This window comes from Rhincodon typus, chromosome 24 (genome assembly GCF_021869965.1).
Source record: "Rhincodon typus isolate 14 chromosome 24, sRhiTyp1.1, whole genome shotgun sequence".
NCBI classification, from domain to species: domain Eukaryota; kingdom Metazoa; phylum Chordata; class Chondrichthyes; order Orectolobiformes; family Rhincodontidae; genus Rhincodon; species Rhincodon typus.
In genome coordinates, this window is record NC_063355.1 from 957,066 (window position 1) to 978,231 (window position 21,166).

A 21,166-nucleotide genomic window follows, 5' to 3' on the forward strand; every position below is an offset into this window, starting at 1 on the left:
AGATGACTGGATAGCTGCTTTGTGATGTAGAGGGTCACTCTACATCACAAAGCAGCTATCCAGTCATCTCAGCTAACCGCAATGCTAATTCTACAAACCATCACACCTCCAGCACTCAGCCTAAAAACCAGAATGGGTTCAGTTCCCGCAGTAGCTGAGGTTATCATGAAGGATTTTCCTTCACAGTTGCTTCCCTTGCCTGAGATGTGGTCAGCCTCAGTTATAACCACACAAGTTCTCTCACACTGTCTCTCTCTGTTCAGTGCTGCTTTCTAGGGTGAGTGTCTGCTGACTTGGATGTGCAATTGCTTATGGATGTCTGGGTGCATGCTGGTAGCTGGGATCAGTACCTGGTGAATTTTTGATATCTCTGGTGTTAAACAGGCAGTCTAATATAAATTGGAGGTGTGACCGTGGAGCCGCTCCAATGCAATCTGATGAGTATCTCTACTCCCTTGTTCCAATACAGAGAGCCCAAGGCAAAGCGCAATAGTCAGTGGGTACCCACCCTGCCCAACAGCTCACATCACTTGGATGCTGTGCCCTGTTCTACAACCATAAATCGCAACCGTATGAGCCGGGACAAGAAAAGGACATTCCCACTCTGGTAAGTGTTATTGCAATTTACTGCCAGGTTTGCCGGGGGCTGAGAGCCTTTTTCTCCCTATGGCAATGAGTCAGTGTTGCTGATCCTGGACTACGCACCCAAAGTTCCCCTGTTCATGTCCCATTATGGCAAACTATAAAGCTCAGTTCCTTAATCTGGTCAATTGTTGCTGGCACTGGGAAAATGAGAATGAAATCTGAATTGACTTAACTAAATTAGTAATGTCCTTCAGAGAAAGAAACCTGCTTACTTTCCCCTGACTAATAGATAATAGCACCAAAAATAGAGACAACTTTTTAAAACCATAGTTGTTTTATAATGATCCTATTGTTAAATAATCTGGCAGGTGGGGGAAGGTAATCATCACAGGGATCCCTGAGGAATTTTTGCTGAGGACCCACTAGCTTCTTGAGAGTCCCTGCTTATCATGGGGTGAAGTCTGTAGTGTTTATTGTTATCCATCTGTGTTGATATCTGCCTGTAACTATGGTGCCATTAACAACAAGGGCGTACTGGTATGGAAAGTTCTTTTACGCACCAGGGCAGCTAGTTCCTCTGGGATTGAAGCTGACTTGTTTCCACTCCTCAATAGATTTGTCGGTCATCTCAGAATCCAATGTGCAATATGCAGACTCTGTCATGCTCAAGTCAAATGGTGTTGAAGAATGGGTAGATGGGTTGTTTTGGAGGTTTGTGTGTTCCTTGAGTGCCTCAGCTTCACCTCTGCCTTACAAAGTCTCTTGACATGCTTGGTGTCTTCCTGAAAGTATCTCCTACATTTTGGTGGGTCACCAGCCAGGATCTCCCATGAGACAATGGGGATGTTTCACCCCTCTAAGGAAGTTTTATGGGCACTCTTCAAGGATTTCTGCTGCTCATCTGGGAATCTCCTGCCTTGACTGAGTCCCAGTTAGAACATTTGCTTTGTGAGTCTGGTGTCAGGTATTTCTACAACTCCACTGTCCAACAGAGCTCAAAAAGAGCCATCTGCGTCTTGGTACAAGCATGTTGACTTGAGAGAGGACCTGCTGTATGACCACCTTGGTATCAGATTTGAAGAATTTTGCAAATGCATCGCCAGTGGTACTGCTTCACAAATTGGAGATGCCTGCACCAGTTGTTTAAGTTCCTGAAACAGGAGCAGGGGATCATTGCTGCCCTGTAAATCACTAGCTTAATCTCAGGTATGTGATCCTGTTACTCAAGTACTGTGTTCCTCAGTTAGCTAAAGGATGTTAAAGATAGTGATGAATTTTGTCCTAAAGACTGAAAGAACTGCAGATGCTGCAAATCAGAAACAAAAATAGAAATTTCTGGTAAAACTCAGCAGGTCTGGCAGCATCTGTGGCTAGAAATCAGTTAATGTTTTGGGTTGAGTGACCCTAGCTACCATCAGTTCTGAGGAAAATGTCGATTTTATATGCAGAGGACAGGGTGTGGGGAGAGTTTCTTTGTGCGTTAGTAGTATGGTGGTGAGGTGCAGTATTGCAGGGAGATAATATGAAAGATTATGGAATATAAGGTGGGAAAATGTGAGGTTTTGCACTTTGGCGGGAGCAATAGAGGAGCTGAATATCATTTAAATGGAGAAAGACTGCAGAAAGCTAGGGATTTGGGATTCCTCATCCATAAATCACAAGCTAGCGTGCAAGTTCAGGTAATAAGACAAATAATTTCACAAAATGGAGTATAAAAGTAGTGAACTGTACAAGCCACTAGTCAGACCACAGCTCAAATACTGAATAGGTTTGGGCCCCTAGCTAAGCAAACATATACTAGCAGTGGAAGAAATCCATAAAAAGTTCACTCAGCTAAAAACGGGAGGGACTGCCTTATGAGGAAAGGCAGAGTAGGTTGAGCCTGTACTCATTGGAATTTAGAAGAATGAAAGACAGCCTTATTGAAAAGAACATAAGAACTAGGAGCAGGAGTAGGCCATCTGGCCCCTGGAGCCTGCCCCGCCATTTAATAAAATCATAGCTGATCTTTTTGAGACTCAGCTCCACTTACCCGCCCACTCACCATAACCCTTAATTCCTTTACTGTTCAAAAATTTATCTAGCCTTGCCTTAAAAACATTCAGCGAGGTAGCTTCAACCGCTTCACTGGGCAGGGAATTCCACAGATTCACAACCCTTTGGGTGAAGAAGTTCCTCCTGACCTCAGTCCTACATCTGCTTCCCTTTATTATGAGGCTATGCCCCCTAGTCCTAGTTTCACCTGCTAGTGGAAACAACATCCCTGCCTCCACCTTATCTATTCCCTTCATAACCTTATATGTTTCTATAAGATCTCTCCTCATTCTTCTGAATTCCAATGAGTATAATCCCAGTCTACTCAGTCTGTCCTCATAATCCAACCCTGTCAACTCTGGAATCAACCGAGTGAATCTCCTCTGCACCCCCTCCAGTGCTAGTATATCTCTTCTCAAATAAGGAGACCAAAACTGCACACAGTACTCCAGGTGTGGCCTCACCAGGACCCTATACAGCTGCAGCATAGCCTCCTTGTTTTAAACTCCATCCCTCTAGCAATGGCAGACAAAATTCCATTTGCCTTTTTAATTACCTGCTGCATCTGCAATCCTACTTTTAGTGATTCATGCACAAGGACACCCAAATCCCTCTGTACAGCAGCGTGCTGCAATTTTTTACCATTTAAAACATAGTCCATTTTGCTGTTATTCCTACCAAAATGGATGACCTCACACTTATCAACATTGTACTCCATCTGCCAGATCTTTGCCCACTCACTTAGACTATCTATATCCCTCTGCAGACTTTCAGTGTCTCTTGCACACTTTGCTCTACCACTCACCTTAGTGTCATCTGCAAATTTTGACACAGCACACTTAGTCCCCAACTCCAAATCATCTATGTAAATTGTAAACAATTGCGGTCCCAACACTGATCCCTGAGGCACACCACTAGCCACTGACCGCCAACTAGAAAAACACCCATTTACCCCTACTCTTTGCTTTCTACGGGTCAACCAATCCTCTATCCATGCCAATACATTACCTGTAATACCATGCAACTTTATCTTATGTAGCAGCCTTTGGTGTGGCACCTTGTCAAATGCCTTCTGGAAATCCAGATACACCACATCCACAGGTTCCCCATTGTCCACCACGCAAGTAATGTCCTCAAAGAATTCCACCAAATTAGTTAAACATGACCTACCCTTCATGAACCCATTTCCCAATGGGACAATTTATATCCAGATGTCTTGCTATTTCTTCCTTAATGATAGATTCAAGCATTTTCCCCACTACCAAAGTTAAGCTAACTGGGCTGTAGTTACCTGCTTTTTGTCTACTTCCTTTTTTAAACAGTGGCGTCACATTGGCTGTTTTCCAATCTGCGGGAACCACCCCAGAGTCCAGTGAATTTTGGTAAATAATTACTAGTGCATTTGCTATTTCCTCCATCACCTCTTTTAGTACCCTGGGATGCATTTCATCAGGGCCAGGAGACTTGTCTACCTTTAGCCCCATTAGCTTGCCCAGCACTGCCTCCTTAGTGATAATGATAGTTTCTAGGTCCTCACCTGCTATAACCTTCTTGCCATTAGTTTTCGGCATGTTATTTGTATCTTCCACTGTGAAGACCGACACAAAATAACTATTAAATGTCTCGGCTGTTTCCTCATTCCCAGTTATCAAATTGGCCTTCTCATCCTCTAAAGCACCAATGTTTACCTTTGCCACTCTTTTACGATTTACATATTTATAGAAACTTTTGCTGCCTGTTTTTATATTCTGAGCTAGTTTACTCTAATAATCTATCTTACTTTTCTTTATAACTTTTTTTGTGGCTTTCTGTTGGCCTTTAAAGATTTTCCAGTCCACTAGTTTCCCACTACTCTTTGCTTTTTTGTATGTGTTTTTTTTCAATCTGATACTTTCCTTTATTTCCTTAGACATCCATGGCAGGCTCTCTCTTTTCCTACAGTTCTTCCTTATCACTGGAATATACTTCTGCTGAGCACTGTGAAAAATCGTTTTGAAAGTCCTCCACTGTTCCTCAATTGACCCACCATAAAATTTTTGCTCCCATTCTACCTTAGCTAACTCCTCCCTCATTCCTTCATAGTCTCCTTTGTTTAAGCACAGAACTTAGGTACTGGATTTAACCTTCTCATGCTCCATCTGTATTTTAAATTCGACCATACTGTGATTGCTCTTGCCGAAAGGATCCCTAACGGTGAGATCATTAATTATTCCTGTCTCATTACACAGGACTAGATCTAGGATAGCTTGCTCCCTCGTAGGTTCCATTATATATTGTTAAGGAAACATAGGTTCTTAGGGCTGTTGACAGAATAGATACAAAAATGTTGTTTTCTCCCAGTGGGTGAGTGTAGTACCAGAAGGCATAATCTCAAAATAAAGTTTGGATGTTTAAGACAGATGAGGAAGAATTTCTTGTCTGAGGGTAGTGAATTCATTGCCACAGAGAGCTCTTGAGGCTGAGTCATGAAGTATATTCAGTGCTGAGGTAGACTGATTTTTATAATCAGTAAGGGAATCGAGGGTTACGAGGAAAAGGCAGAACAGTGGAGATGAAGATTATCACATCAGCCATGATCTCATTGAAGGTGGAGCAGACTTGATGGGTTGAATGGCCTACGTCTTAGGCCTTAAGACCTGAAGAGTTGAAATGATGACAGCCTTGTTTGACCCAGGCTCCTTTGGTATTGATCATAGCTTGTGTATCATCATGGATGCAAGTACGTGTGGTTTCTTCAGGGCTGTCAAGATTATCTATGGCCCAACCACTCATGGCCTCGCCAAGTGCAGTGTGAAAACTGTGAGGGACAGTGAAGCAGCCAGTGCTTGCCAGAGAATATTGTCAAAAACTCCTCAGCCAAAGCACTGTCTGTAACTGCAGAGGAGTCTCCCTGGTGTCTGTTGCAGAGTGGATCACTGTGACGATTATCAATCACTTCCTCCTAGTGGCTAAAGAGCTCCTTCTAGGGAATATCATTTTCAAATTTGGCTGTCCTCAGAAATTTGTCATCATCCTTCGTGTATTGAAAGAAACAGAAATAGACCATCTAACAAGAGGCTGTAAGGGAGGAAGTGCTGCAGAAGAAGTTGCGGGGGCAGAAGAGAGTTGTATTTTTGCAGTGGCTGCAGGTGAGGAGGGAGAGGGTGGAAGGTCGCCCTGAAGTGGAGAAAGGGGAAGACTATGGGGGAGGGAAGAAAAAGTAGAAAGGCCGTAAGAGCATGGTGGCAGAACGCAAAAGGCAAGAGACAGGAGTTGAAGGGTATAGATGACAGGGGGTTGAGGGTGAAGACGATGAGAGGCAAGGGGGGGAAGAGAGTAGGGAGACTTTGAGGTAGTAATGTGGAGGCTGGTGTGTAGACAGAGGTGGCTGTGATGTGGAGGCCACAATGTAGGAGGCAGGAAAGGGAGGGCTGAGGGAGAAGGAATGGGGTTGAATCTGACAATGAAGGAATACTCTAACTAGGAGCCAGGAAATCTTGAAATCACTAAGATAGTGAATTCGTTTCAAATGATTGTGGAATCTTTAGCTTTTGATCTTCTGGAAACATATAATTCATCTAATGGAAAAATCTGTTGGGGTGAAGGCTGTCAGTTGTTAGGTCTAAATTTGAGATTGAGATCCAAAATGCAGTTAGAGTTGTAACTATATGCATCAGCTTTGTGCATGTCAACTGCCAATGACCTCAACAGTCTGTGGATAACTTCACCAGATCCGATGTTAACTCTGTTTTCTTTCCACAGATGCTTCCAGACCTGCGAAGTTTCTCCAGCAGTTTCTGATCTCCAGTGTTTAAGATCTCAACTTAAATACTGTAGTGCTTTAGAAATTAAAGCTGCCCCTGTTTGTTGTAGCTTTATGTTTAACTGAAGGCTGATTATTGAGGATAGTGATGAACTCCTCTAATTCTGTTTCTATACAATTCAAATATCCCACATGTTAACACAAATGCTGGAAGTTTTTACTGCCTAACTGCGTTACCTAAATAAATGAGTTAGTGAGAATGAAAGAGGAGACCCTGACAATCAAAAAGTAGCCCTGGAAGAAAATCACGGGAGGAAAATAAATTTGTGCCCTGGACTCCTTCCCTTCATTTTTGCTTTCTCTACCTCTGTTGTCAAATCAGCACCTACTGCTAATTCACTGAGATCCATGCCAATATTGATTGTACTCCCTCCCATCCCTTTTCCCATAAATATCGTACTCTGTTCCATTCTCTCAGTTTCTCTGTCTCTGTTGCATCTTTATTCTCAGTTATGTTTTCATATTAGCACTTCTTTGATCATCCTTTTTCCTCAATTGAGTACTCCTTCACAGTGATTGACAGGGCTCACAACTGTGTCCAACTCTCAGTTCTTGGAAAGCCGGGAAGGGTTCCGCTGTTTCTCACCTTCCAACCCTTTGGCCTAGATCACCATCTTCCACTTCAGCCGCCTCCAGTATTATGTCCAACACATCTTCCCCTCCTAAAATTCTCAAGGAGTCATTCCTTCACAGTTTCCTGGTTTCACCTACCCCTTTTACTCCTGTCACTTCACCTTCCAGGTGAAAGAGTGTTGTACTTGTATCCTAATTTGGTGTACTATCTTTGCTATATGTTATGGTGTCCACTGGCTGATTGGTTATGTGGAACATTTCTGTTTAGTCTAAGTGAGTGTTTTGAATTCTGTGCTCCAGTCCCATTCTGACAGCTCTGCTGAAGACTTCTCACACTGCTCAGTAAAGCTTCATGTAAGTTTGAGAACATCAGCTCCTCTTTTGATTGTAGAGTCAGTTATTAGGCACTTTCCAAACTTCCAGCCTCAACCTTGGACTGAAATTCAGATAATTGCCTCACCTCCATTTTTTTTCAGACCCGCTTGAGACTAATGATTTTGCTTTGGCTGTTTATATCTTTTCTAGACTGACCTTTTGTTTCTTGTTCAATGATTATTTTTGCCTTGTCTCATCATTTCTGTATCATTCAATTTCTCCTGGTTTCCATCCTGTCATGAACTGTTTCTTCTTTCTTACACCATTCCTAGGTTTGAATTAACCCTAATGTCCAGTTCTGAATCAGGGTCACAATGACCTGAAATGTTAATTTGATTCTGTCTCTACAGATGCTGCTAGACCAGCTAAATGTTTCCTGTAAGAATGCGTTGAATTAGCTTTATTTTCTTTAGCAGTGATCTATTGTATGGTTCTAGGCAATAATTGAACATTGATCACGGTCACAGATCTGCAACAGAATATAGGTGTTGGTGGGTATTAATGAGATCATTTTTAATTCTTTACATCTTTCTCACTCAGCTTTGATGACCATGACCCAGCAGTAATCCATGAAAATGCATCTCAGGCAGAGGTGCTTGTTCCTATCCGCCTTGACATGGAGATAGATGGACAGAAGCTGAGGGATGCCTTCACATGGAACATGAATGGTAAGAAGCAGTAATGGAAACACCTCCAGTCTCCCCATTGCTATGCCCCGTAGAATACATCTGGGCCATTCTGCTTCAGGCTTCTGAACCAATGGATAGGCATCCTTCAGTTCACAAGTGTAATCCAGGGCTAAACTGTGATATGAACAGAGGAAGCATCCAGACAAGGGAGACAACCTACTGGACAGCCCTAGAATAGTAGAATGATACAGTACAGGGGCTTCAAGCAATCATAACTGTACTAACTCTGTCCAGTTCATTTTACACCCTACCTTCCAAGTTATCTGATTCCTCTGTCCTTCCAGGCAGTTCATTCTAGGTATTTGTAAAACATAGTGTTTTAACAAAAAATCCTTCTCTTCAACCCTTGAAACCCTTTGAGGTTCCTCAAATTAGTTCATTTTGGAGGGCAGAACCTGAAAACAAAAAGGGGACGTTATGTACTGAGATGGGTAGATGAAGTGCGAGATCTTGGCTGTAAGTGCACAGATCCCTAAAGATAGCAGTACAGATAGATACAGTTGTATAGAAGCCGTTTAGAATGCTGTCCTTCATTGACAGATATACAGAATACATCAAAGTAGGGATATAATGATGAAGCTGTATGAGACATTGGTGAGACCACAACTGGAATATTGTGCAGTTCTGGTCACCACATTACAGGATAGATGTAATTGCTCTAGAGAGAGTGCAGAGAAGATTTTCTAGAATGTTGCCAGGGCTGGAGAATTGTAGCTACATGGAGAGACTGGGGTGTTTTCCTTGGAACAGAGAAGACTGGTAGATGACATGATTGAGGTACACAAAATTGTGAGGGGTAGTGATACAGTAAGGAGGAGGAACCTGGCAGAGAATTCCAAACCCGGGAGTTGTAAATTCAACCTAAATGGCAGAAAGATTAGAGGGGACATGAGGAAAAGAACTTTTATTTTGTACAGAGGATTGTGGGTGTCTGGAATTCACTGCCCAATTAAAAGTAAAGAGGACCTAATTATGAAAATACCAAGAAAAACCAATTAGAAGTGGCCTGAAAGATACAATTGTTTGACAAACCTCAATTCTTTGGACAGGTAAGCGACATAACTGGGAGGAGAAATACCGTGGATTAATATAAATGAGGCAACATGTATTGATCTAGAAAACCATCCCATACACCCGCCAGGACTACTACTTCTGCGGGTATTGTTACTGATTTGATTTGCCTAATTTATATGCAAATTAATGCCACTTTTAGTTAAAGCTGTACCTTTTATTGCTTGCATCCTTCATTTCATGTTTCATGCCTTCCCCAGTATTATAACAATTTGTAGGTTTACGTACAATCCCGTCTATCATTTTCTGCCCGTTGGTGTTTCTAAACTCTACTCTCATAGTGGAGCTAATATCAGTCCTCACTATTGTGTAAATGCTCTTTAACCAGCGATGCTGCCCCACTTCATAGAACATAGAACATTACAGCGCAGTTGTGCCGACCTGTGAAACCAATCTGAAGCCTATCTAACCTACACTATTCCATTATCATCCATATGTTTATCCAATGACCATTTAAATGCCCTTAAAGTTGGCGAGTCTACTACATTCGCAGGCAGGGCATTCCACGCCCTTACTACTCTCTGAGTAAAGAACCTACCTCTGACATCTGTCCTATATCTATCACCCGTCAATTTAAAGCTATGTCCCCTTGTGCTAGCCATCACCATTCGAGGAAAAAGGCTCCCACTGTCCACCCTATTTAATCCTCTGATCATCTTGTATTTCTCTATTAAGTCACCCCTTAACCTTCTTCTCTCTAACGAAAACAGCCTCAAGTCCCTCAGCCTTTCTTCATAAGACCTTCCCTCCATACCAGGCAACATCCTAGTAAATCTCCTCTGCACCCTTTCCAATGCTTCCACATCCTTCCTATAATGCAGTGACCAGAACTGTACGCAATACACCAAGTGCGGCCACACTAGAGTTTTGTACAGCTGCAACATGACCTCATGGCTCCGAAACTCAATCCTTCGACCAATAAAACCTAACACACCGTACGCCTTCTTAACAACCCTATCAACCTGGGTGGCAACTTTCAGTGATCTATGCACATGGACACCGAGATCTCTCTGCTCATCCACACTACCAAGAATCTTACCATTAGCCCAGTACTCTCTACTCCTGTTACTCCTTCCAAAGTGAATCACCTCACACTTTTCCGCATTAAACTCCATTTGCCACCTCTCAGCCCAGCTCTGCAGCTTATCTATGTCCCTCTGTAACCTGCAACATCCTTCCGCACTATCCACAACTCCACCGACTTTGGTGTCATCTGCAAATTTACTAACCCATCCTTCTACGCCCTCATCCAGGTCATTTATAAAAATGACAAACAGCAGTGGCCCCAAAACAGATCCTTGAGGTACACCACTAGTAACTGAACTCCAGGATGAACATTTCCCATCAACCACCACCCTCTGTCTTCTTACAGCTAGCCAATTTCTGATCCAAACCGCTAAATCACCCTCGATCCCATGCCTCCGTATTTTCTGCAATAGCCTACCATGTGGAACCTTATCAAACGCTTTACTGAAATCCATATACACTACATCAACCGCTTTACCCTCATCCACTTGTTTGGTCACCTTCTCAAAGAACTCAATAAGGTTTGTGAGGCACGACCTACCCTTCACAAAACCGTGTTGACTATCTCTAATCAACTTATTCCTTTCTAGATGATTATAATTCCAATCTCTTATAATCCTTTCCAACACTTTACCCACAACCGAAGTAAGGCTCACTGGTCTATAATTACCAGGGTTGTCTCTACTCCCCTTCTTGAACAAGGGGACAACATTTGCTAGTCTTCAGTCTTCTGGCACTATTCCTGTAGACAATGACGACATAAAGATCAAAGGCAAAGGCTCTGCAATCTCCTCTCTAGCTTCCCAGAGAATCCTAGGATAAATCCCATCCGGCCCAGGGGACTTATCTATTTTCACACCTTCCAGAATTGCTAACACTTCCTCCTTATGAACCTCAATCCCGTCTAGTCTAATAGCCTATATCTCTGTATTCTCCTCGACAACATTGTCTTTTTCCTGTGTGAATGCTGACGAAAAATATTCATTTAGTGCCTCTCCTAGCTCTTCAGACTCCACGCACAACTTTCCACTACTGTCCTTGACTGGCCCTAATCTTACTCTAGTCATTCTTTTATTCCTGACATACCTATAGAAAGCTTTAGGGTTTTCCTTGATCCTATCTGCTAAAGACTTCTCATATTCCCTCCTGGCTTTTCGTAGCTGTCTCTTTAGGTCCTTCCTGGCTAACTTGTAACTCTCAAGCACCCTAACTGAACCTTCACGCCTCATCTCTACATAAGCCTCCTTCTTCCTCTTGACAAGAGATTCAACTTTCTTAGTAAACCACAGTTCCCTGCCTGACAGGTACATACTTCTCAAGGACACGCAGTAGCTGTTCCTTGAGCAAGCTCCACATTTCAATTGTGCCCAGCCCCTGCAGTTTCCTTCTCCATCCTATGCATCCTAAATCTTGCCTAATCGCCTCATAATTGCCTTTGCCCCAGCTATAACTCTTGCCCTGCGGTATATACCTATCCCTTTCCATCGCTAAAGTAAATGTAACCAAATTGTGGTCACTATCACCAAAGTGCTCACCTACCTCCAAATCTAACACCTGGCCTGGTTCATTACCCAGTACCAAATCCAATGTGGCCTCGCCTCTTGTTGGCCTATCTACATACTGTGTCAGGAAACCCTCCTGCACACATTGGACAAAAACTGACCCATCTAAAGTACTCGAACTATAGCGTTTCCAGTCAATATTTGGAAAGTTAAAGTCCCCCATAACAACTACCCTGTTACTTTCGTTCCTATCCAGAATCATCTTTGCAAACTTTTCCTCTACATCTCTGGAACTTTTCGGTGGCCTATAGAAAATTCCCAACAGGGTGACCTCTCCTTTCCTGTTTCTAACCTCAGCGCATACTACTTCAGTAGACGAGTCCTCATCAAACGTCCTTTCTGCCACCGTTATACTGTCCTTGACTAACAATGCCACACCTCCCCCTCTTTTACCACCTTCCCTGATCTTTCCTCTTTGACTGTCCTTCCTAAAAACCAAATACTATTGGATATTCAATCCCATCCGTGATCACCCTGCCAGGTCTCTGTAACTCCTATCGTATCATAGCCATTTATATCTATTCATGCAACTAATTCATCCATTTTATTGCAAACGCTCTGCTTCTTAAGAGACAAGTCTTTGAGATTTGTCTTTTTAACATTCTTAGTCATGTTTGCAATAGTTTGCACTGTAGCCCTGTTTAGTTCTTGCCCTTGAATCTTTTGCCTATCTCTCTTCTTTTTACCATTCTGTCTTGTTTTTGCCCTGTTTCCCCCTCTTGTGTCGTTCCCATCACCCTGCCATTTCAATTTTAAACCCTTCCCAACTGTACTTGTGAATACTCCTCCTGCGTCATCACTTCTTGTCTAGCCTAGGTGCAATCCATTCAGCTTGTGCCACCTCTCCCAGTCCATTTCCAGTGTCTAAGAAATATGAAACACTCCCCCTTGAATCACCTTTCTGGCCATATAGTCATCTGATATATCTACTGTTTCTATTCCCAAGAAGCACGTGGCACTGGTAGCAATTCTAAGATCGCTGTCTCTGAGGTCTGACTTTTTAATTTGCTTACTGACTCCCAACATTCTGCTTTTAGGCCCTCATCTGTTCCCAATGTTGTGTACCACGACCACTTCCACTCCAGAATTTTCTGTATCGTCTCTGAGACAATTTGGGCCCTAGCATCTGGAGGCAACTTGCCATCCTGGAGCCTTGCAGTCACAGAAGCGGCTATCTCTTACAAATAAATCCCCTATTATTATTGCCTTCCCACACTTATTCCTCCTCTCTCATGCAGCAGACTGTTGCTACTTTCCTCTGAGAGGCATTCCCCCAAAGTTGTATCCAAAGTTATATATCTGTTTTGTGGGGGATTGGCCACGGCCTTCCTAGTCCTTGTACTCTGCCTAGTGGTCCACCATTCCCTCCCTGTCTATGGGATCTTGGCCTGCAGAGCGACCACCTAGCAGTATGTACTATCTAATCAGAAGTGTAAAAATAATAGGGTAATAATGGGGGATTTCAACTTGCCCAATGTTAACTGGGATAGACAAAAATGTAGAATACTTTGAGCGGATGGAATTCTTAAAATGTATCCAAGATAACTTTTTCAAGCCAGCACATAGAAAATTCCTACAAGAGAGGGGATGGTGCTGGACCTAATTTTAAGCAGAACCCTGGATGTCAAGGGATATACATAGTTGGATCAGAGGGGGAAAAAAGGAAGCTTATGGTAGATACAGAGAGCTGAAAATATCAGAAGCTGTAGAGGAGTATAGAAAGTGCAGGGGAGTGAATATGAGGTATGATTTAAAAAAAAAACTGGCGAGTGCCATTCTGGAAAATGCAAAGGTGTTTTATAACTACATTAGGAACAAGAGAATAATCAGGAAAAGAGTAGATCCGATTAGGGATCAGGTTCTTAATGTATGTGCATAGCTGGAAAACATAGTTGAGTTTTTAATGAGTACTTTGCATTTGTATTCGCTATAGAGAAGGATGAAGTAGGTATAGAGATCGGGAAGGGGTCTGTAGTATACTTGAACAAATTAACATTGAGAGCATCATCTTCAGTATAGAAGAGACCCTCTAGCCCATCAACCCTGTACTGCCAAAAAATACTTAACTACACTACTCCCAACTTCCTGCATTAGACCCACAGCCTTGAATGCTATGATACTTCAAGTATTCATCCAAGTACTTATAAAGATTACCCATATCAACTACCCTCCCAGGCAGTGCATTCCAGATCTCCACCATTCTCTGGGTGACCCTGCAGTTCCCACCTAATCTCCACAACCCTGGACAATATGGGAATTTAGCCTAGCCAATCCACCTAACTTGCACATCTTTGGACTGTGGAAGGAAACCGGAGCACCCGGAGGAAACTCTCACGGACATGGTGGGAGCATGCAAACTCCCCACTGATAGCCAAGATGGTATCGTCAACAGCATTTCTATTATTGGGTGAATTTGCTTGTGTGTGTGAAATGGGACTGAAACCAGGACCTTCTGACACAAGACTTACCCACTGAACCACAGCTGACACCCTAATATATAATATATAAATAATAATAACTGTCTGAGTACGTGTGCTGGAGCATCAGTGGAGCTAAGTGAGTTATTATTCAAGCCTTCAGTTTATTGTTGTGTCTGCTGTAATTGTGCATTGCGTTTCCTGTTCACAGTCAGTTTCTCACCAACTTTTACAGAAAAGTTGATGACCCCAGAGATGTTTGCAGAGATTTTGTGTGATGACCTCGATTTGAATCCTTTGACCTTTGTCCCTGCCATTGCCTCAGCAATTCGCCAACAGATTGACTCCTACCCAACAGACAGTATACTAGAGGATCAGTCTGATCAGAGAGTCATCATTAAGGTGAGTTCTTCACCGTGCATAATATTCTACTGTTGAATGAGAGCAGAGTAAATCCAGGTAGATAGATGCTCTCATTCATTTTCTCCCCACTCCTGTAAAATCTGGGAGAGGGTGAGATTAGGCTCAGTTGCGATAGAATTTCCTTTTGTCCAAACAATCTGCTGTCACTGGCAGTCATGGTTTGAAATGAGTTACCACATGGAGCAACGATTGAAGCTGTTGTGCAACTGTGATATTTAATTTAATTTCGGTTGACATCTGGTGGAAGGGCCAACTCGACTTTGTTTCAAAAAAGCCAAAGAACTGTAGGTGCTAGAAATCAGAAATAAAAACAGAAATTGCTAGGAAAACCCAGCGGGCTAGTAGCATCTGTGGTAAGAAAGCAGAGAGAAACTGAGTTAACGTTTCGGGTCCATTGACCAGTTTTGAAGAAGGGTCACTGGACCTGAAAAGTTTCTCTCCAAAGATGCTGTCAGACCTGTGTTTTCTCAGCCATTTCTGTTTTTTTGCAAATCTGTTTCAGTTGTGGACCTAATGCATTTTATCTTAGGTGATTTCTGGCCCGCCCCCCCCCACCACCCCCGGCTCCAGCACAGCTCTGAATGCTCATATCCAGCTCCTGGTTTAGCCTAGCCCAGCTGGAAGCACTGGTGATCGATGGTGCTCGGCTGGCTCTGTGCCAATTGTTGGCATGATAGTCAGCTCCAGTTGAGTTTGCATCAGCACACTGATATGGAAAACCTGCTGAAAATGTTCATCTCATGCAAGAGGAACTCCAGTGCAAAGATATTATTGGAACTCTAGGGTATGGGCTGCACTAGCTGGGAAATGGACTTCTCCTGTTCTCACTGGATCTGCCAAAATGACACTCCGCTTAGACCTCCTATAGTGAGCACATAGCCAGTTGCAATCCTGGAACCAGGAAGATCCCAGGATTTGCCTCCAGGTCTCTGCTGATTCTGGGCGGGACAAGTCCAGGGTGCTGTGGTTGGCATTAATGCCACCGGAGTGTGGTTGCTAGATAGTGACCATCCCTTGCAGATGTCATGAGAAGGCACACGTGTGATCCAGAGCAGGGAGCCTGCCTGTGATATCCCCAGTGTTTGGAAAACTGGCTGTATTCTCAGTGGAAGTGCTGTGGCTCCTTCCTGCACTCAGCCTGAAAATCTCAGTTATTTATACAGCCAGGAGCTGTGTGAACTGTGGCACTAATGGAAATATGTTTGTGCAGCTGAACATCCACGTGGGAAACATTTCGCTGGTCGATCAGTTTGAGTGGGACATGTCCGAGAGGGAGAATTCTCCTGAGAAGTTTGCTCTGAAGCTGTGTTCCGAGTTGGGTCTTGGAGGGGAGTTTGTTACTACCATCGCCTACAGTATCCGGGGTCAGCTTAGCTGGCATCAGCGCACGTACGCCTTCAGGTAGGCCTTCCGTCATTTGGCAGAGATCAGAGGATGGCACATTTTAATTGTCTTTAAAACTTCCTGACAAGTTTTTAATGACTTCTGAACATGATCTCTCTGCCTCCACAGTCCTCCTCACTAGATCAAAAATTACTTCGATCTCTTTCTTGGATCGAAAGTGGATGACGTCACACTTGACAGCATTGAAATACTTCGGCAACAGTTTTGGCTTCTCATTTAATACACTGATCTCCTTTTGCAACTTTCTGTTCCCATTCATCCTACTTAATGTCCCTCCTAACTCAGTATAATAGGCAAACTTGGATATACAGCTTTTCATTCCTTTGTTTATGAAATTAATATACAGACCTTAGTCCAGAACTCTGATGGACACAAGTGGTGACATCCCGCAATACCAACTACCCCAACTTTGTTTCGTATCTCTTAACTTAATTCTTTGCCCATGTTAGTAGGTTGTCTCCCTTACCCTCACTGTTCCCATGCTCAGGGAGTCACAGTTTCTTTCCTGTTTGCTGCTGTGCCCTGGCTGGGTTTGAGGGGCTGAGTGGTCTATCCCAGTCCTATTTCTTGGTTGGTTAACAGACACAAACCAATCTGAATTGAATGTTCCCTGCAGTTCCATGACCTTGACTTCTATGAAACATTTTGTCGAATGCTTTGAAAATCCATGTGATATCCATTGGTCCTTTCCTTGTCTCCTCTACTGTTATAACCTCATAGCTTTAGTAGATTTGTCAAACATGCTGTCCCTTTCATACACCCTTACTGACTCTGCATCATCATGTGATTTTTCTTCTTCTTTTATCTTGAATAACTCGGTTAAATTTGATTCCTGCCAATCCATTGGGACTGTTCTTAAAATTTGGAAATTCTGTAAGACCATTCTTTGGAGTCATGCTTTGTAAAACCTTCAAATGAGGCTCTTTCCAAGAGCGATCCCATGAATTGTTGGATCCTAGCTTATGTTATTACTGGACAACTCAGATCCAGACAGGAACCTCGCTCATAAATCATGTTTTGGTTTTAACAAAGATATTTCAGCAAGAGACCAAAGTATAAAGTGTTGTAGGTGTTGTTTCAACAGTAAAACAAAAGTTGATTAGCCACATAATGAAGTCAAAAATAAACCAAAGTATCTACATATAGCTCAATTTCAAAGATTTTTAAACACATGATAAAAGTATAATCCCATTAATTTCAAAACAGACCTTTTATAAATGGAAAAGAGAAATGACAGGTCTTGTATAGTATCCCAAACCGTGGTATAGTACCCAAAATACCACTCTTACGGTACTCACACCAGGGTCATTGTCTCTTAACACCTTGCTAAATTGAGGTTACTTGTGATTTTAACTTATAGACGAGTACTGCAGACAGCTTCTTCCTGGAATGATAATTTTTGTGCTTGAACATACTCAACTTTATTTAACCTCTTTGGGGTTTTATCCCAACACTTCTGGTCTCAAACTAACTCTTTACTCTAAAGTAATCTAGCTTCACTAGATTCTTCTCTCCCCAGGAGCACTGGTGTATGCAGCCACCTTCGCAAGACTTCCCAAAAATTAAAATGTTAAAAACTAAAAATTCTCTCTAAGCCATGGGTGTTTCCCTTAAGCTTAAAAAACTTCCTTGACCAGTTAACTGGAGCTTGATTATTTTGTTCAATTGTAAAACCTGCCAGAGTCCCCACACACCCATTATTTCTAACAATAGGCCTATAAAACTGATATTAAAAAATTGCCATGTTTTCAGAAACACTTGCAAGCTAATATTAACTGCAGACTCACAGAAAATCCATGTTACTTAGTCAAAAATCATAAAAGCAAATTTAAATAAATTTATTTTAAATGTATATACTACGCACAGTCTACATGGTACACCGTACTGCCAGCAGGAGCCACTGAACTGCACCTCATGTTAGATTCCCAGTGAAAGCCAGCACCAGGTCAGTAATGGAGCCGGGGTACCCCCCCACTTCCCCCAGTGTGGGGCTTGGAGCCAAATCAGCACAAGTCAGAGATGAAATCTGAAGATTGTTATTAGTTTTTCATGTAACTAGTTATTCATTTCATGATTGTTCATGGAATCCTACTGTATACAAAATGGCTGCTGCAGTCAGACATGAGTTCATTGTGTGAAGTCCTTTTGGGGCTTTGACAGGCTAATTACCAGCAGTGCTGGCTGTTTGGAAGTTCTGTAGCCAGTGACTAATGTCAGTTATTCTGTCTTGCCATGTGGCAGTGAGAACCCTCTACCCACAGTTGAGATTGCAATCAGGAACACGGGAGATGCTGACCAGTGGTGCCCCCTACTGGAAACACTGACTGATGCTGAGATGGAGAAGAAGATTCGAGATCAGGATAGAAACACAAGGTGCGTCAATATCATCAGGGCCAAAATTCCCAAACTCATATCAAGTGCACATCCCACCCTCGACACGTGACCCATGCATGTGTGCACACATCCTAACCTGTGCTGCCTGATTGACACATGCTTGTCCACATTATCAGCGTCCTGGGGTTGGGAGGTGGGGCAAAGGAAGAGACCCATTGACCAGAGGCTCAACTGGTTCAGTCAACTAAAGTGCTGAGACTATAAAAGAAGGTCATTGGCTGGGGATTCTGTAGCATGTAACTCACCTTCTGACTCGCCAGAACCTGTCCACCATCTATAAAGCACAAGTCAGGGGTGTGACAGAATACTCTCCATTTGCCTGAATGAGCACAGCTCCAATAACACTGGGGAAGCTCAGCACCATTCAGGATGAAGCAGCCTGCTTGACTGGCGCCATAACGACTCCCTGCACTACTGATTTGTAGTGGTGGCAGTGTGTACCATCTACAAGACGCACTGCAATAACTTGGAAGCTCCTTCCAAACCCATTACCTCTACCATCAAGAAAGATGAGGGCAGCAAATACACAGGAACACACTTACTGGCAAGTTTCCCTCCAAGCCACGTATCACACTGACCTGGAAATATATTGCCATTCCTTCAGTTTCACTGGGTCAAAATCCTGGAGCTCACTCTCTAATGGAATTGTGAGGTTCACTTTGGGCAGCTATAGATGTGCAATAAATACAGGCCCAGTTTGTGATGTCCATGTCGCATGAATGAATTCAGAAAACGCACTTCTATCCCCCACTCTAAAATCTTCAGTTGTTAGTGTATTTTTGAAATGCCATTATTCCTGTATTGAAAAGAGTAATACACCCAACATATACCCAGCAATCTGTTAGAATGTTAGTTTGAGGATGCCCAGGCACAAATGAGAGCTCTTCTGCTTTTCCAATAGGATGCTTGTACAGCTGTGTGATAGAGCAGATGAGTTCTCTGACAGAGGTCACATCTAGAAAGACTGCCCTTCTATTGGTGTAGCACTCCCTTGGTGTTACAAGTACAGTGCCAGTTTTTTCATTTTGTGACTCCAACTCCACCATGGCCATATGGATGTAGATAAGGTAATGACATTACCATGATATCATGTTAGAATATAGGATTCTCTACCACTGGGTGAGTATTTGATGGTGTGGTGCCTTGAACCACTGCAGACCTTGTGGTGTAGGGGACACCTGTAGTGCTATTAGGAAGAGAATTTCAGAATTTTGACCTAGCAACACTGATGGAACAGAAATATATTTCCAAATAGTATTAAATTAGTTTATCTGAATTCTGGAATGTCTGTGTACAAGAGAAAGAGAGCGAGAGAATATGTTGAGTGTGCTGTGAAAACTATCATTACAGGGATGTTATTTTTGCTTTACAGGCGCATGAGACGTCTTGCAAACACAGCTCCAGCTTGGTAACTGAATGTTGATCACCCACCTGGATCAAATAATGAAGTTCCTTGCAATCAAGGGCTAGTTCTGAGAGAATAGACATTCCCCACAGCGGCCTTGTCGCAGACCCCACACTGTGTATAAGGACTGGTGCAGTAGTGTCAGTGCTCCTTAAGATAACTCGGTCTTATCCAGTTCCAATCCCTGCAGTCAGTGCACAGGAATCTTGCCTTAATCTGTTTTTTGTATAGGTGCAAATTGCACTTCTGGAGAAAGGTTTTTTTAAATAAAGTTCTTAATTTTAATAATATTGTAATCATTTTCATTTCTCATACTTTGCAAAAATGTTCTTGGCAGTTGCAAGTGATTTGATTTTGATTTTATTGTCACGTGTATTCACATACAAAACATTGCGGTAATTAGACTATAACGTAAAACATACAAAATCAGATTAAAAAATACATATTGCAGATGTCCTTCATTTCAAGTAGAAAATAAAGATTGTGCAATGTTCAGCACAATTCCCGACTCCTCGGACACTGAAGAAGTCCATGTCCAAATGCTATAAGATTGGGACAATATCCAGGCTTGGCAAGTAATGTGCCACGCAAATGCCAGGCTATGACCATCACCAACAAGAGACAATCTAACCACCACCCCTTGAGATTCAATGGTGTTACCATCCTGGGAGTTATCATTGATCAGAAACTCGACTGGACTCGTCACATAAATGCAGTAGCTACAAGAGCAGGTCAGAGGCTAGGAATACTGTGGCGAGTGACTCACCTCCTAACCACCATTTACAAGGCACAAGTCAGGAGTGTGTTGGAATACTCCCACTTGCCTGAATGAGTCCAGCCCCAACAACACTCAAGAAGCTTGACACCATCCAGGACAAAGCAGCCCGCTTGATTGGCATCACATCCACGAGCATCCACTCCCTTCACCACAGATGCTCAGCAGTAGGAGTTTGTACTATCTACAAGATGTACTGCAGAAATTCACCAAAGATCTTCAGACAGCACTTTCCAAACCTACCGTCACTTCCTTCTAGAAGGAAAAGGGCAGGAGATATATGGGAACACCACCACCTTCAAGTTCCCCTCCAAACCACTCGCCATCCTGATTTGTGGCATTGTGGGTCAACCCTCAGCAGGTGGACTGCAGCGGTTCAAGAAGGCAGCTCGCCACTACCTTCTCAAGGGCAACTAGGGACAGGCCAGCAATGCCCACATCTCAAGAAATGAATTTTTTTTGAAAAGCTGAAAATTCAACCATTACAGTCTGTCTTAAGTGCTTAGCCACACTCATTCCACACTTTAAGGAATGACTTCAAGAACAGATGTCCACGCTGGGCAGAGAGACCACCACGCTAGGCTGGGAGTCCGCCCCACCAGGCCAGTTTGCTGGGTCTGTGTCGAACCTG

The 21,166-nt window shown here is 42.9% G+C and overlaps 1 protein-coding gene across 5 annotated transcripts in view; it reads left to right on the forward strand.

The window, feature by feature from the left end:
* The window catches only part of smarcb1a (SWI/SNF related, matrix associated, actin dependent regulator of chromatin, subfamily b, member 1a), a 29,082-nt gene extending 9,034 nt beyond the window's left edge, over window positions 1-20,048 (forward strand). For 2 of the 5 annotated variants that reach the window (XM_048611548.1, XM_048611549.1), the window contains exons 4-9: window positions 470-607; window positions 7,910-8,037; window positions 14,346-14,536; window positions 15,768-15,958; window positions 18,203-18,334; window positions 19,728-20,048. In XM_048611548.1, coding sequence (XP_048467505.1) covers window positions 470-607; window positions 7,910-8,037; window positions 14,346-14,536; window positions 15,768-15,958; window positions 18,203-18,334; window positions 19,728-19,767 — 820 coding nt within the window. In that variant the 3' untranslated portion in view covers window positions 19,768-20,048. The remainder of the gene's footprint in view (window positions 1-469; window positions 608-7,909; window positions 8,038-14,345; window positions 14,537-15,767; window positions 15,959-18,202; window positions 18,335-19,727) is intronic. The other 3 variants (XM_020510009.2, XM_020510010.2, XM_048611550.1) reach the window with 2 other exon arrangements.
* The last annotated feature ends 1,118 nt before the right edge of the window (window positions 20,049-21,166 follow it).